This window comes from Oncorhynchus keta, chromosome 26 (genome assembly GCF_023373465.1).
Source record: "Oncorhynchus keta strain PuntledgeMale-10-30-2019 chromosome 26, Oket_V2, whole genome shotgun sequence".
In the NCBI taxonomy this organism is placed as follows: Eukaryota; Metazoa; Chordata; class Actinopteri; order Salmoniformes; family Salmonidae; genus Oncorhynchus; species Oncorhynchus keta.
In genome coordinates this window covers 11,166,984-11,182,048 of record NC_068446.1, presented here as the reverse complement: position 1 = coordinate 11,182,048, position 15,065 = coordinate 11,166,984, and the positions used below count along the sequence as shown (strand labels likewise).

Genomic DNA, 15,065 nt, shown 5'->3' with positions numbered 1-15,065 from the left:
GGCAAGCAGGAGATCATGGCATCGTTGACCAGAGTTAGACTCGTTAGACGCATCTCTCTCATTCAGAGGAACCAGTCTGTTTGTCGCTGTCTATCCCACCTCAGTGTTGTTCTACCTGAAGCCTTCGACCTTCTGAGTGATGGTGGCAGCCAGTGACGAGTGGTCAAAAAATAGATGGGTACTGTAACTCCTGATCACCGTTGACGGTCAATAAAGTAACGCCCCCTATACTTTCAATGCATTTGTCTGCAAAAGGTGGATAAACACAGGAGCAAAATGTGTGTAAACGACGTTTACGTACGTTTACCCTGCACTACACCACTGGTGGAAGGTGTAGGAGGTGTAGGAGGTAGAGGTGACGGACTTGTCTATCTGTTTCAGAGAACATATTACAGGCCATACATGATAGTGCAGCAAAAAAGGGGTCCAAGGGGTATGCTGTAGGTTGCAGGTGCTTTTGTAGAATAGTGTTTTGATCGTAGGAGAGGGGAAAAGTCTGGTTGGGATGGTTGTTGGTGTGCTTGTCTTGTGATCTTGCTCCTGGTTTCCATGGTGACCCTCAGGATTTTATTATACCTAATAATAAAGAGAAAGCACAAGGGTGTTTGCAAAAATGTCATCAATAATGTTATACAGTACAAACACTGAAAACGGTCTAACTCAAACCAACCACAGATGGACGCAAATTAGGAACCAGACACATCAAACGCAGGTTGGCATTTATTGGGATGAATCTTGTCCTGGAGGCAGCTCTGCAGGGTAGCTGGCCAAGCCACAAAGTCATAAACTCAGATTTTAAACCCACACCCAGGCACCGACCTCCTGGGGCCCCCCACCCCTCCCAATTATCTTTTTGGCCCCCAAACCCAAAATAAAATAACAAATAATAATAATTTGGTTGGGGGCCCCTTAGAGGTCGGGGGCCCAGGGGCACGTGCCCTGTGTTCCCATTCTGTAAACTGGCACTGCCCTAACTTTAACCCTAACCTTAACCTCATGCCTAAGACTAACCTTACATTTTTTTCATTGCTTTTTTACAATATAGCCATTTTGACTTTTTGGCCCATCTAGTGGAAACCGCTCAGCTCTGCCTCCTGGACAAGATTCCTCCCAATAAATTTCAACCTGCACAAAAATAAAATCTGGGATTGAATCCGATCGCATTTGTAGACAATGCAGCTTTTAAAGGCAATGATCCATCGATTGCATTAACGGTAAACTCGGCATATGTCGACTCAATAGGAAATTACCTTTAAATGGAGCGTTGTTGACACAATCAGATTGAATCCCGGGCCAATATGTGGGGGAAAAAACTAAACAAAGGTACAACAATGGGCACTAACCTAACCAACCACCAAAAATCAAGCACAAACATGACCAAAAGCAAGACAGAACACACACAAACAAACAGACAAAAGCTGCAAGTAACGACAGACACAAAATGGCACCACAACAAGAACTTGAGAGCTCAGCCACTTTGACCACTCACTTCCCCAGTTTAAGACGATGGCTGCGATGATGATGATGACCCCGCCAACTAGTGAAACGATGGACAGCACCATTGCGTTCCGGCCCAGACGCCGCGCCCCGTCTATGTTCCCCAGCTGCAGGCTGTTCCTCGACTGGAGAATAGGGTGAAATGTTATTGATTAGGTTACAAAATGCTGGTTAAAACACACTGTGAAGACAATAGATTAAAAGCAGTGGGTGGCAATCCCATCTCTTCTGACCAGAACATTGGCCATCATTTTCTGTTCATTTCCCAGCAGGTGATCACTAACACACAAGCGGCCAACCACTGTTTTTAGCTGTTCTTCTTTGTGGTGTTTCTTAGATATCACACGCACGCACGCATTCCTTCACAGACAACACTTACAAACCACATGTCAACTACTTAAAAGTTCCACTCGCCATAACAGAGAAGACGAGAGCCACAATGTTGATCGGCCACAAGGGGCAGAAGCAGGACAGGATGGCCAAAATTAGGTAGTCTCTAGGGGGCTTGCCGTCGTCCTCCTCTGTCACGGTGCTGGGCTGACGGCTGATGGAAGGCCTGGGAGACCCTGCCCCATGACCCAGCAGGGACCCAGAGCGGCTTCCTTTCCGCGCCCGGCCGTTGGTTGGTTTGGCGTGTTGCAGTCGCTTTGGGGACGAGATGGAAGATGTGGGCGAGAAGTCGGCAGCACACATTCCATTACCTGTAGTAGGGTGGGTATAGGGAGGCAAGGAGAGGGAAGGAGGGTGAAAAGGAGGGAGGAAGAAGGAACGAGAGAATGTCCTCATTGTTTCGTCACCAAAATCGGGAATCCTGACATTATTCAACGTTTATAGATGGGTTGGCTGGAAGGTGTGTGTTGTTATGATTCTGAACGGTCAGATAACCAGCAACAGTGCCAAGAAGCTGCCATTAGCAACGTACATGGCCCGCTCACCTGAGGATCTGTCTTTTTCAGCCATCTATTTCCTGTGTTTTGAGTGGTGCAAAATCTACTTGTCACTTAAAATCTCACTGGATTGATTGCTTTCATATTACTAGTGACTGTACACTGTAACGTTACTGCAAAATTGTAGCTGGCTTACAAACGCGTTAGTTATATTAGCTATGTTGACTATGATGTTACTTTAGCTAATATGGTGACAATGATGTAGGCTGTGTGTAGCGTTTATAGTATGGTTTGGCTTGGAAAGGTTTTTTCGCCTGGTAAGGCGAAGGGAAAAGGTCAGAGGAGGAGAGCAAATAGCTGCGAGAAGGAATGTTATGGCTGTTGGCTGTTATGATATATGGCTGTTATGAAAGTGAACTGTGTTTACGCGTGATCAGGGGTGTATTCATTCTGCAAATTCTGTTAGAAAACGTTTCTTAAACGGAATAAAATGGGGATAAACATACTCTGGTTTGCAACTGTTGGACTAATGATTACACCCTATATCAGCTCGATGCAGGCAAGAGTGTGCAAGGCGGTATTGAATGGTTCACTGTCTGTCCATGTGATACGGTCTATCTCCTCAAACGTTTCTCTCAACCTGTGTGCACCTACATTGTAAACTGTCATTCATAGACGAGGTTGTAGCAACCTCATGATGGGTATTGGAAAAATTAGAGTATCATATAGTAGCCTAAACCTATCGCTGTTACATTGAACTGGGTGAATGGAATATGAATGACAATAGAATGTAATAGAAATAAGGCCATGCTCATGATGACACTGATCGCCATTGATGTATAGATAGGTGTAATCTAGAGCTCTCTCTCTTGCTTCTCCTTCATTTAGGAGGAAATGAATTAGTTCAAAATTGTTCTAGAGCGTGTTGATTTTTAATCTGAAGGTATCCCGTTATTGACACACTTGTTGAACTATGCTGCACAACAACAGTAATTAATCAATATATTTGTACAATTCTCAAAAGGCTCTGAAACCCCTTACAAAAACATACTGCAGTCAGAGTGTAAAGTATCACAGTTGATTGCAGTTACTGCACTTTCTTTTTTTTAAGGGCACAAGGGATTGACGTATTGTCTGGTCAAGCCAATAACCTAAATTGACTTTTAGTTTGGGGGGGGGGGTGTAATTGAAAGACTAGAGAAGGGAGGTGGGGATTGAGCCATTGAAAAAATAAAGGGTGCTGAAGAGAAGGCAGCTATCTGTAGATCATGCATCTGTCTTAAGTGATTCCTGGACAGACAGGGCCAGACACTCAGGGAAATGAGAAGGGGAAGTGAGGGGACAGCTCTAGAACATAAACATTCGTAGAGTTGTAGATCACAACAACAGAGATGAGCTCAACGTGTTGAGAGGGATGTTAATTGTAAGTTGGGATGGATAGGGTTGAGAAGAAGGAGAGGGTGGAAGGGGGAGGGTGGAGGACGATATGGGGGAGGTTGTCGAATATTTATTTACTGGTCTCCATCTTCTCGCTGATTACTGCCAAGTGGTCTTTGGATTCCGATTGGCTGGAGTCAGGGGCTGTCTCTTGGTGCTCAGCGCTGGTTGGCTGGGAGGTGATGGTCTGCTCTGGCTGCTGTTCTCCCTCCGCTCCACTGGGGGCAGCACTGGTGTTGGAAGACATGGCGGAATGCGGACAGTTGTTTCACTGGTAGTTTGGGCCTTTTTGATGATTGGTCTTGATTGGACTTTTGATCTTCTTCAACTGAAATGAATGGGGGAAATCGGGAACATAATACATTTTACTGTTACTTGCATTGTGGTGTTATCAAATGACCAGTTTGTTAGCATGGAAGTCTTACAGATCATGCAATGTTCTGATCAACCATACCATATACTATAGTCTATTGTTTATAAAATGTTTATACAGGTATACCAGGAACCAGCCAGGAAGCTATGGCTTTCTTCATTGGGGGACTGCTTAGATCAATCTTGACATTTTACCAAATCGTAGTCAGCTAATCATCTGAGGGGCGGGTCAGCAACATCCAGGGACCATATTGGAAGGAAACTGCTCAGGAAACTGCTCAGCCAATGGTGACTTTAAAACAGTGTAAAACTCAGGCTGCATTAACATTGTAGTTACTCCACAACACTAACCTAATTGACAGTGTGAAAAGTCAGAAGCCTGTAAAGAATACATTTTTTTAAATGTATGCATCCTGTTTGCAACAAGACACTAAATTAATACTACAAAAATTTGGCAAAGCAATTCACTTTTTGTACTGAAGACAAAGTGTTATGTTTGGGGCAAATCCAATATAACACATTGCTGAGTACCACTCTCCATATTTTCAAGCACAGTGGTGGCTGCATCATGTTATGGGTATGCTTGTAATTGTCAAGGACTAGGGAGTTTTTCAGGATAAAAAAAATGTACAGAATGGAGCTAAGCACAGGAAAAATCCTAGAGGAAAACATGGTTCAGTCTGCTTTCCACCAGACACTGGGAGATTCACTTGTCAGTGGGACAATAACCTAAAACACAAGGCAAATATACACTGGAGTTGCTTACCAAGAAGACAGTGAATGTTCCTGAATGGCTGAGTTACAGTTTTGACTTAAATATACTTGAAAATCTATGGCAAGTCCTGAAAATGGTGGTCTAGCAATGATGAACAACCAGAGCTTGAATAATTCTGAAAAAAATTATGGGCAAATGGTGCAAAATCCAGGTGTGGAAAGCTCTTAGAGACTTACCCAGAAAGACTCACAGCTGTAATCACTGTCAAAGGTGCTTCTACAAAGTATTGACTCAAGGGTATGAATTCAGGCTGTAACACAACAAAATGTGTAATATGTCAAGGGGTATGAATACTTTCTGAAGGCATATACTGTAAGGAATAAGGTACCTTTTGGGATGTAACCAGTATGGTCCATAGAGACTACTGCCAATAAACATTGTACCTGCTCTGTTAATAATACACTGTTGCCGGTAGCAACCGACTGACAGATGAGAATATCTTTCCACATAGGTATGACAGCCTCTGGGAATGTGATAGATGTTCTTCAAAGAGAGGACATTTTTTGAAGAGAACATGTTTGTTACAACTATGCAATACAATAAAGCAATAACACAGCAAGGAGTTGGCTATGACTGAAGACCCACAATGTTAAATTATTGGAGGAACAAAACCCAAACCAAAAACGAAAGTGATATATACTATTCCGTAACAGAACCATTATTTTAAATGCATGGTAAATGGTTAATAACTTTCTATTAAGCTCCGGGATTTTTGTTTCCAGTCCCACAAAAATCGCAACAAACTGCCTATGAAAAGCCCTCACTCTGTCACTTAGAAACATATTCCAGCATGTGCCTGCCAGCTGTAAATGGCAGACTACAACCCCAAAAGGTGTATTGCCGCTGCCAACTGGACGGGTTGAAAAAACAGGGTAAAAAGAAAATCTGATCTATGTGGTTCCAACCCCTGGTTATAATGCCACAATATCTAGGTGTTGACCATGACAGGAATTGTAAAAATATGAGCTCCCTTGTAGGATGTCATGAAGTATCTGACTCCTCAAGATAAGCCACACCCACCAAGCCCCACCCCCTCGAACCTTTATGCCACACCCCTCCTATCTGCATACCTCTCTCAGTCATTGTTTCCAGGTCTAACTACACAACGCCTTGATAGGTGTTTTAAATATCTGCTAACCACATCATATAATAGAACAATCTAATGCCTGAATGCCCAGTCGATGACATGGCACGCAGCCATTGATTGGTATAACGCAACTTCTGCAATGTAGTCGGCCTGGAATGCGACCAAAGTCTTCCGACAGGTGACATCACACCTACGTAGCCTTATTCCCTTACATAAGTTACACAACCTAAGTTAGCTAAGTTAGACAACCACATATCACAGTCACTTGACTGACCAAATCTGACATAAGACAATTCTGTCAACCCTCTTGTCGTTCTGAATAAGGGTTAGAGTGAGGATTAGACGTAATAAGGATCAGTCCGTATCGAACAGAAAAATATCAAAAAATATCTAGTTAACAGAAGAAAGGAAGACAAAATAAGGACAAAAGAAGGACAGAAGAAAAGGAAAAGAAAGAGGACAACAAAGTGAAACAGTCAGCACTTCTATTGCAACTTCGTATTTCGTCGTCCTAACGTAGTCTACACTGCTATCTGCCCAGCAGCTAGCCAGCTAGCAAACGTCCACCGTCTACCGAATAGCAGCACTGTAGAAACTATTACACTCAACTGAACGACTTGATTAGTGTAGTGTTAGCTCGCTACATAGTTGTCTTTGCTGTCTTCGTATCCAAGATAATTGTGTAGTTTAGAGCGTGTAGTCTTAGAGTGATTATCTTAATTTACCGAGGTTAGCTAGCCAGCTATTTGTCGTCCTTAACGTAGGAGACACTGCTAGCTAGCCAACAGCTAGCCAACGTCTACTGAATAGAACTTCCGCACTCAACAACCCGGTCGCATTCCGCTTCGCTCCACAGGTAGTATCACATTTTCATTTAATTTCATTACAGCACAACGGTTTGATTTGTTTGATCGTAGCTAGCTACATAGCTAGCTACATAGCCGTCTGTGTATCAAAGATAATTGTGTAGTCTAGAGCGATTTTCTAGGTTAGCTAGCCAGCTATTGTCGTTCTTTTAACGCAACGTAACGTAATCAACACTGCTAGCTAGCCAGCTAGCCCCGAATAGCAGCACTGTAGAAACTATTACACTCAACGGAACGACTTGATTAGTGTAGTGTCAACAACGCAGCCACTGCCAGCTAGCCGACAAAGTCAACAACGCAGCCACTGCCAGCTACCCTACTTCAGCAGTACTGTATCATTTTAATCATTTTAGTCAATAAGATTCTTGCTACGTAAGCTTAACTTTCTGAACATTCGAGACGTGTAGTCCACTTGTCATTCCAATCTCCTTGCATTAGCGTAGCCTCTTCTGTAGCCTGTCAACTATGTGTCTGTCTATCCCTGTTCTCTCCTCTCTGCACAGACCATACAAACGCTCCACACCGCGTGGCCGCGACCACCCTAATCTGGTGGTCCCAGCGCGCACGACCCACGTGGAGTTCCAGGTCTCCGGTAGCCTCTGGAACTGCCGATCTGCGGCCAACAAGGCAGAGTTCATCTCAGCCTATGCCTCCCTCCAGTCCCTCGACTTCTTGGCACTGACGGAAACATGGATCACCACAGATAACACTGCTACTCCTATTGCTCTCTCTTCGTCCGCCCACGTGTTCTCGCACACCCCGAGAGCTTCTGGTCAGCGGGGTGGTGGCACCGGGATCCTCATCTCTCCCAAGTGGTCATACTCTCTTTCTCCCCTTACACATCTGACTATCGCCTCCTTTGAATTCCATGCTGTCACAGTTACCAGCCCTTTCAAGCTTAACATCCTTATCATTTATCGCCCTCCAGGTCCCCTCGGAGAGTTCATCAATGAGCTTGATGCCTTGATAAGCTCCTTTCCTGAGGACGGCTCACCTCTCACAGTTCTGGGCGACTTTAACCTCCCCATGTCTACCTTTGACTCATTCCTATCTGCCTCCTTCTTTCCACTCCTCTCCTCTTTTGACCTCACCCTCTCACCTCCCCCCCCTACTCACAAGGCAGGCAATACGCTCGACCTCATCTTTACTAGATGCTGTTCTTCCACTAACCTCATTGCAACTCCCCTCCAAGTCTCCGACCACTACCTTGTATCCTTTTCCCTCTCATCCAACACTTCCCACACTGCCCCTACTCGGATGGTATCGCGCCGTCCCAACCTTCGCTCTCTCTCCCCCGCTACTCTCTCCTCTTCCATCCTATCATCTCTTCCCTCTGCTCAAACCTTCTCCAACCTATCTCCTGATTCTGCCTCCTCAACCCTCCTTTCCTCCCTTTCTGCATCCTTTGACTCTCTATGTCACCTATCCTCCAGGCCGGCTCGGTCCTCCCCTCCCGCTCCGTGGCTCGACGACTCATTGCGAGCTCACAGAACAGGGCTCCGGGCAGCCGAGCGGAAATGGAGGAAAACTCGCCTCCCTGCGGACGTGGCATTCTTTCACTCCCTCCTCTCTACATTTTCCTCCTCTGTCTCTGCTGCTAAAGCCACTTTCTACCACTCTAAATTCCAAGCATCTGCCTCTAACCCTAGGAAGCTCTTTGCCACCTTCTCCTCCCTCCCGAATCCTCCTCCCCCTCCCCCTCCCTCCTCCCTCTCTGCAGATGACTTCGTCAACCATTTTGAAAAGAAGGTCGACGACATCCGATCCTCGTTTGCTAAGTCAAACGACACCGCTGGTTCTGCTCACACTGCCCTACCCTGTGCTCTGACCTCTTTCTCCCCTCTCTCTCCAGATGAAATCTCGCGTCTTGTGACGGCCGGCCGCCCAACAACCTGCCCGCTTGACCCTATCCCCTCCTCTCTTCTCCAGACCATTTCCGGAGACCTTCTCCCTTACCTCACCTCGCTCATCAACTCATCCCTGACCGCTGGCTACGTCCCTTCCGTCTTCAAGAGAGCGAGAGTTGCACCCCTTCTGAAAAAACCTACACTCGATCCCTCCGATGTCATCAACTACAGACCAGTATCCCTTCTTTCTTTTCTCTCCAAAACTCTTGAACGTGCCGTCCTTGGCCAGCTCTCCCGCTATCTCTCTCAGAATGACCTTCTTGATCCAAATGAGTCAGGTTTCAAGACTAGTCATTCAACTGAGACTGCTCTTCTCTGTATCATGGAGGCGCTCCACACTGCTAAAGCTAACTCTCTCTCCTCTGCTCTCATCCTTCTAGACCTATCGGCTGCCTTCGATACTGTGAACCATCAGATCCTCCTCTCCACCCTCTCCGAGTTGGGCATCTCCGGCGCGGCCCACGCTTGGATTGCGTCCTACCTGACAGGTCGCTCCTACCAGGTGGCGTGGCGAGAATCTGTCTCCTCACCACGCGCTCTCACCACTGGTGTCCCTCAGGGCTCTGTTCTAGGCCCTCTCCTATTCTCGCTATACACCAAGTCACTTGGCTCTGTCATAACCTCACATGGTCTCTCCTATCATTGCTATGCAGACGACACACAATTAATCTTCTCCTTTCCCCCTTCTGATGACCAGGTGGCGAATCGCATCTCTGCATGTCTGGCAGACATATCAGTGTGGATGACGGATCACCACCTCAAGCTGAACCTCGGCAAGACGGAGCTGCTCTTCCTCCCGGGGAAGGACTGCCCGTTCCATGATCTCGCCATCACGGTTGACAACTCCATTGTGTCCTCCTCCCAGAGCGCTAAGAACCTTGGCGTGATCCTGGACAACACCCTGTCGTTCTCAACTAACATCAAGGCGGTGGCCCGTTCCTGTAGGTTCATGCTCTACAACATCCGTAGAGTACGACCCTGCCTCACACAGGAAGCGGCGCAGGTCCTAATCCAGGCACTTGTCATCTCCCGTCTGGATTACTGCAACTCGCTGTTGGATGGGCTCCCTGCCTGTGCCATTAAACCCCTACAACTCATCCAGAACGCCGCAGCCCGTCTGGTGTTCAACCTTCCCAAGTTCTCTCACGTCACCCCGCTCCTCCGCTCTCTCCACTGGCTTCCAGTTGAAGCTCGCATCCGCTACAAGACCATGGTGCTTGCCTACGGAGCTGTGAGGGGAACGGCACCTCAGTACCTCCAAGCTCTGATCAGGCCCTACACCCAAACAAGGGCACTGCGTTCATCCACCTCTGGCCTGCTCGCCTCCCTACCACTGAGGAAGTACAGTTCCCGCTCAGCCCAGTCAAAACTGTTCGCTGCTCTGGCCCCCCAATGGTGGAACAAACTCCCCCACGACGCCAGGACAGCGGAGTCAATCACCACCTTCTGGAGACACCTGAAACCCCACCTCTTTAAGGAATACCTAAATAAATAAAATAAAATAAATAAAGTAATCCTTCTCACCCCCCTTAAAAGATTTAGATGCACTATTGTAAAGTGGCTGTTCCACTGGATGTCATAAGGTGAATGCACCAATTTGTAAGTCGCTCTGGATAAGAGCGTCTGCTAAATGACTTAAATGTAAATGTAAATGAACAGACAAAGGCTGGGATTCATTCAAACCCGCCATAGAGACAGAATCATTGCATCACTTGTTTCGGTTTTTGGTCGCAGGTTCAGGAATGGCTGAAGAATTGCAACATTTACTTCGAGCTAACTCTTTAGATAGCATTGCTGGGTGATTTGAAAAGTCATAGATCAAACAAAAATATAAATGTAAAGCGTTGGTCCCAAGTTTCATGAGCTGAAAAAAAAGATCCCAGAAATGTTCCATATGCACAAAAAGCTTATTTCTCTCATGTTTTGTGCACAAATTTGTTAACACCCCTATTAGTGAGCATTGAGTGTCTGCGTTACCAGGAGCTAAAATAGAAGTTGCTTCTATTTGTGACTCTGAAGTTGATGCAAGTCCTGCCTCTCCCATAGGCTTTTAGAAGCATATACCCACGTACCCTCGATTGTGGTAATACACCTTGTTATGAAAGTCCAAAGAAAAAGCATGGAAGGAGAGATGACTGGAAACGATTCGGTTGACCGTTTTATGTGTGGATTAATTGTCGGGAGTAGAGGACCCTGTGCATTTCAGGTAAAATAGCCACGTTTAAATCCCAGGACAAATGAGCTAGCAACAGCAAGCCAGCTAGCTAAATAGGACAGGGTAGCTAGCGACTGCAATCTAGCTAGCTAAATTGTCATACATATTTAATGTTTTTCGGCCTGTCCCCAGATTAATATAGTTGGTTCAGAGTTTGTTTTGATATTTCAGCCTGCGTGCAATGATCGCGTTTGGTGGGGGACAAAATAGAATTGCGCATGCGCGGTTTGAGCATGGTGTAACATTGTCTCGCTGCTCCCAAAAACAAGCCAAGTTCCCCGTAATAATTTTGTTGCACATCTGCAGAGCTGATATAATCACTATTTTAGTAGTTCATCGAAGTAGGTATGGCATACTTTCAAGACTGCTACAACTATCAATTAGGGTAGTATAACTATGCCTCCCGAACTTCTCTCTCCCTCTCATTGCTGTGTTGACTACATTCCTCTCCCCTGCGGTCTGTGCGGGTCTGCCAGGAAGAATATGCGCAATGGATTCTGGTCATTGTAGTTAATTACCACATTTTCTGCGCTGAACTTGGCTTAATATTTGCCTATTGAAAACTAAATTCCCTGCAGTGTTTTTGATTTGATATCTCGTGCTTGATATGATTTCTCTCTAGAGAAACAGCGCGTTGAGCTCACAAAAAAAGGAACGATTTAATTGAACCTACGTTGGTCAATTAGTTGTTTAATAATCTGAGAAAAAAAACGAAATTTCAGTTAATTGCTCGGCACTACGTGACGTTGTCCATTATATTAGGTTTAGGCTACCAGTATTATTGGGCTATATCAGCCAATAGGCTAGACATAGTTTGAAAGAGAGCCAGAGTTGGGGTTAAATAGAATAGGAGACTGGACACTTGCACTTCACTTGAACTACGTTTTGCATAACATTTAGCAGGCAGAGACAAATACATGTGTTACCAATACTTCATATCTAGACAAAGTAGAAGCCTAAACTATAGCCTGTCATACTTCGGAAGTTTATTTCCTTGAAAAGACAACTGCCCGGGTTTATCCGTCCATGCACATAGCCTACAGGCTATTTAATTGAGACAACACATATTAGGCACACTTGATCTCGCAAGCCCAACAAAAGGGGAATGCAGCTATCTAGCGTCAATTACCTTTAAAAGTTAAGTGCAGTGCGCTTGCCGACAAGGTACCTTTGACTCCCGGCCTTACTTCTACACCCTGCCATCTCAATATTCATTATCTTGTAAATACTTTCATTTAATTTACTGGGTTGTTAGCAGTGGCAGATTTAGGTATAGGCCACAAGCAGCCCAGGGCGTCATCTTGCCGGTTTTCTATCGCTCGTTTGCAAGTCACGTCAATGATATCATGTCACCGTGTGGGTCAATTAACCTTATCGGAGTAGGCGCCCTGATTCTAGTTTGTGAGCTCGGCAGGCTACTGGCTGGGAAGGTCTCCCACTCAGAAATAGGAGATGGGGAGGGGATAGGTTGACCTCAGGTCTCCCCACTGGAAGCCCAAGGTAGGGGGAGCGGGGAATCTATCAAATAGTCCACTTTGTACAGTACTAATGCAATTAGTAAAATCAGTCACACTACGAAATTATTCCAAATAAACCACAATTCATTGATAATACGGCGAATATACAGTTTCATAGACATACTGTTACATTTTTTTTGGTTTGTGCGAAATCGTTAAGAATAATATTAAACCAGTCTGCACACCACCAAGGTGAATTGGTTTAGTCTCGACTCTTTGTTGACAGTGTTGGGGGATGGGTAATGTATTGAAGCTTGAGTGCCAAATCAACACAATATTGTTTCTATTTGTCTTTGGTTACTTATTTTGATATTTGAGTCTTATTTCTATATTTTTATAGTTTTAAATGTTATAATTATTTATTTGTGTTGTTCCAAATGTCTGAATAAAAATGCCAGTTAGTGCAGAATGGCACAAGTCATACAAGCTAGAACCACCACTGGTTGTTAGAGTATACTGTGTGTATCCATTTGGGCTCAACATAGCTCCATCTAAGAATTTGTTCTTAACTGACTTGCCTAGTTAAATAAAGGTAAATAAAAATCTGAGAGCTGTTACATTTCTCCAGCTCCATCCCTCAGCTTTATCGAAAAACCAAATGGCTGGTCTGCAGCTTGGCTGAAAACTAATTAAGGATGTACATGTCATTTGTAAAAAGGGTTCGGCCTCGCTAAAAGGAGTTGTTGAGTCATCAAATCTAATCTAAGTACCACCCAACCCACTTTACAAAGATGAATGTTGTGAAAATATGAACTTCTACAGGAAATGTAATGGGTATTATAATAAATATTGTACATTATGATGACATTTAAATATAAAGATCTGCCATTCATGCAGGTAGTGAGACTGACATAGTAGAGGAGATGTGGTTAGAATGAAGAGGGGATGGAGGAGAGAAGAGAGTGGAGGAAAGGGGGATGAGCACATCACGGAAAAGGTGATCTTGGCACACCTAGACCTGTGTGTGAGAGTGTGTGTGTGTGTGCGCGAGAGGGATGGAGTGGAATATGGAGAAGGACTTGCGGTGAATTGCACATATAATTCAACAAAAAAATCAGGAACACTGTATATTCCAGCAAATTCTATGTAAAGATGATACATTATGTATTACAATGCTACGTGACTTATGCAGACTAACATAGATCTGTTTGGAAAACAACTGAATGCATAATAAAGATGCCTACAGACATACATGCATGGCTGCCTTACACACACACACACACACACACGCACGCACGCACGCACACACACACACACACACACACACACACACACACACACACACACACACACACACACACACAGAGCGAGAGATAAATACACATGCACCCTCTCCCTGGCCTCGCTTGGTCTTTCTCTCATGTACAGGAGTAAAATACAGAATGAACAAATTATTGGTGCATTCTCTCTCACACAAAGACACATGCACGCGCGCTATTGTCTGCATGCACACACAATGATGACACACCCACTTCAAACCACACATGCAGTGCATACTGTACACTACAGATAGGTTACTGTACACCACAGAGAGCAAAATATGAACTAAATCACATAGAAACCGCATGCTATCCACCTAGGCCTACCTGATCTTATTGAGTGACATGAAACATTATCCTTAACATTTTGCTTTTCTTGATCACAATTCCAAATATTACTGTAAATGCAACGTGTAGTAAAAAAGAGAAAATATGACAAGTGTTCAGTAGGCTACGATTAAAATCTCCACCAGAATTCCTCGAATTGTCTTTTTCTTTTGATACAGGCTATGGTAAACGGTAACGGTCAAATTAGGCTACAGACCACACCGGGGGATGTCAAATTGCGCTCTTGTGCTTGCTATGTTGCTACCTCATCATCTCGCTCTCGCTCTCTCTCTCTTTTGTTCAACGGCGCTGCAGGATTGAGGAGAGGGAGGGGGAGACAGGAAACTCCTATGCCCGGAGGCGGGTAGAAAGGAGGGGAGAGAGGGAGAAGTCGGCGCAGCACATGCAATAGGATGCTTTCGCTCGCTTTTCTCTCTCACCCCGCGTAACCTTACTTTTTTTTCTCTCAGGGTCTATTTTGCTGATGGGGAAATAGTAGACCAACGCGCCACTTGCGCCGTTCACATACCAATTTAGCTATGCATACTGCCTCAAGCATTCCTTTGTCGCTGGTTCACTGACCAATTTATGTAGGTTTATGTTTATTCCTAGGGGTCATGTGAACCAACCGTCATGTGGTCAATATTGTTGACAGTATTCACCAGCAATTGAAAATACAGTGCATGCTTGGTTATTATTTGGTCATTTCTGGCCCAACTTTGCTCATCGCACCTGAAGTGGAGTTATACAGTACCAGTCAGGCCGAGTCATGAGGGATACTTTAAACGAAGTGTTGCACGCTAGCGACGTCCTATGGACAGAAATTGTACACACACGCACCCAACAAACAGAAAATAAGAGTAAAATTACACAAATGACCTCTCCTGTATGTAGGCCAAGTTATAGTGAGTCTTGTTGC

At 44.9% G+C, this 15,065-nt stretch overlaps 1 protein-coding gene across 4 annotated transcripts; it reads right to left on the bottom strand.

Annotated features, from left to right (window-relative positions):
- Positions 1 to 228: 228 nt before the first annotated feature.
- Positions 229 to 14,492, bottom strand: LOC118358919 (trafficking regulator of GLUT4 1-like). Of its 4 annotated transcripts, XM_052480227.1 has the most exons (6): positions 14,147 to 14,405; positions 5,145 to 5,218; positions 3,900 to 4,149; positions 1,912 to 2,198; positions 1,490 to 1,622; positions 229 to 576 (listed from the first exon to the last, which is right to left on the bottom strand). In XM_052480227.1, the coding sequence occupies exons 3-6, from the start codon at positions 4,066 to 4,068 to the stop codon at positions 560 to 562; spliced, it is 606 nt and encodes a 201-aa protein (XP_052336187.1). In that variant the 5' UTR covers positions 4,069 to 4,149; positions 5,145 to 5,218; positions 14,147 to 14,405; the 3' UTR covers positions 229 to 559. The 4 variants fall into 4 exon arrangements, with proteins under 4 accessions (XP_052336187.1, XP_035592824.1, XP_035592822.1 ...); XM_035736931.2 differs by lacking the exons at positions 5,145 to 5,218; positions 14,147 to 14,405 and adding an exon at positions 14,412 to 14,492; XM_035736929.2 differs by lacking the exon at positions 5,145 to 5,218.
- Between the last annotated feature and the right edge of the window lie 573 nt (positions 14,493 to 15,065).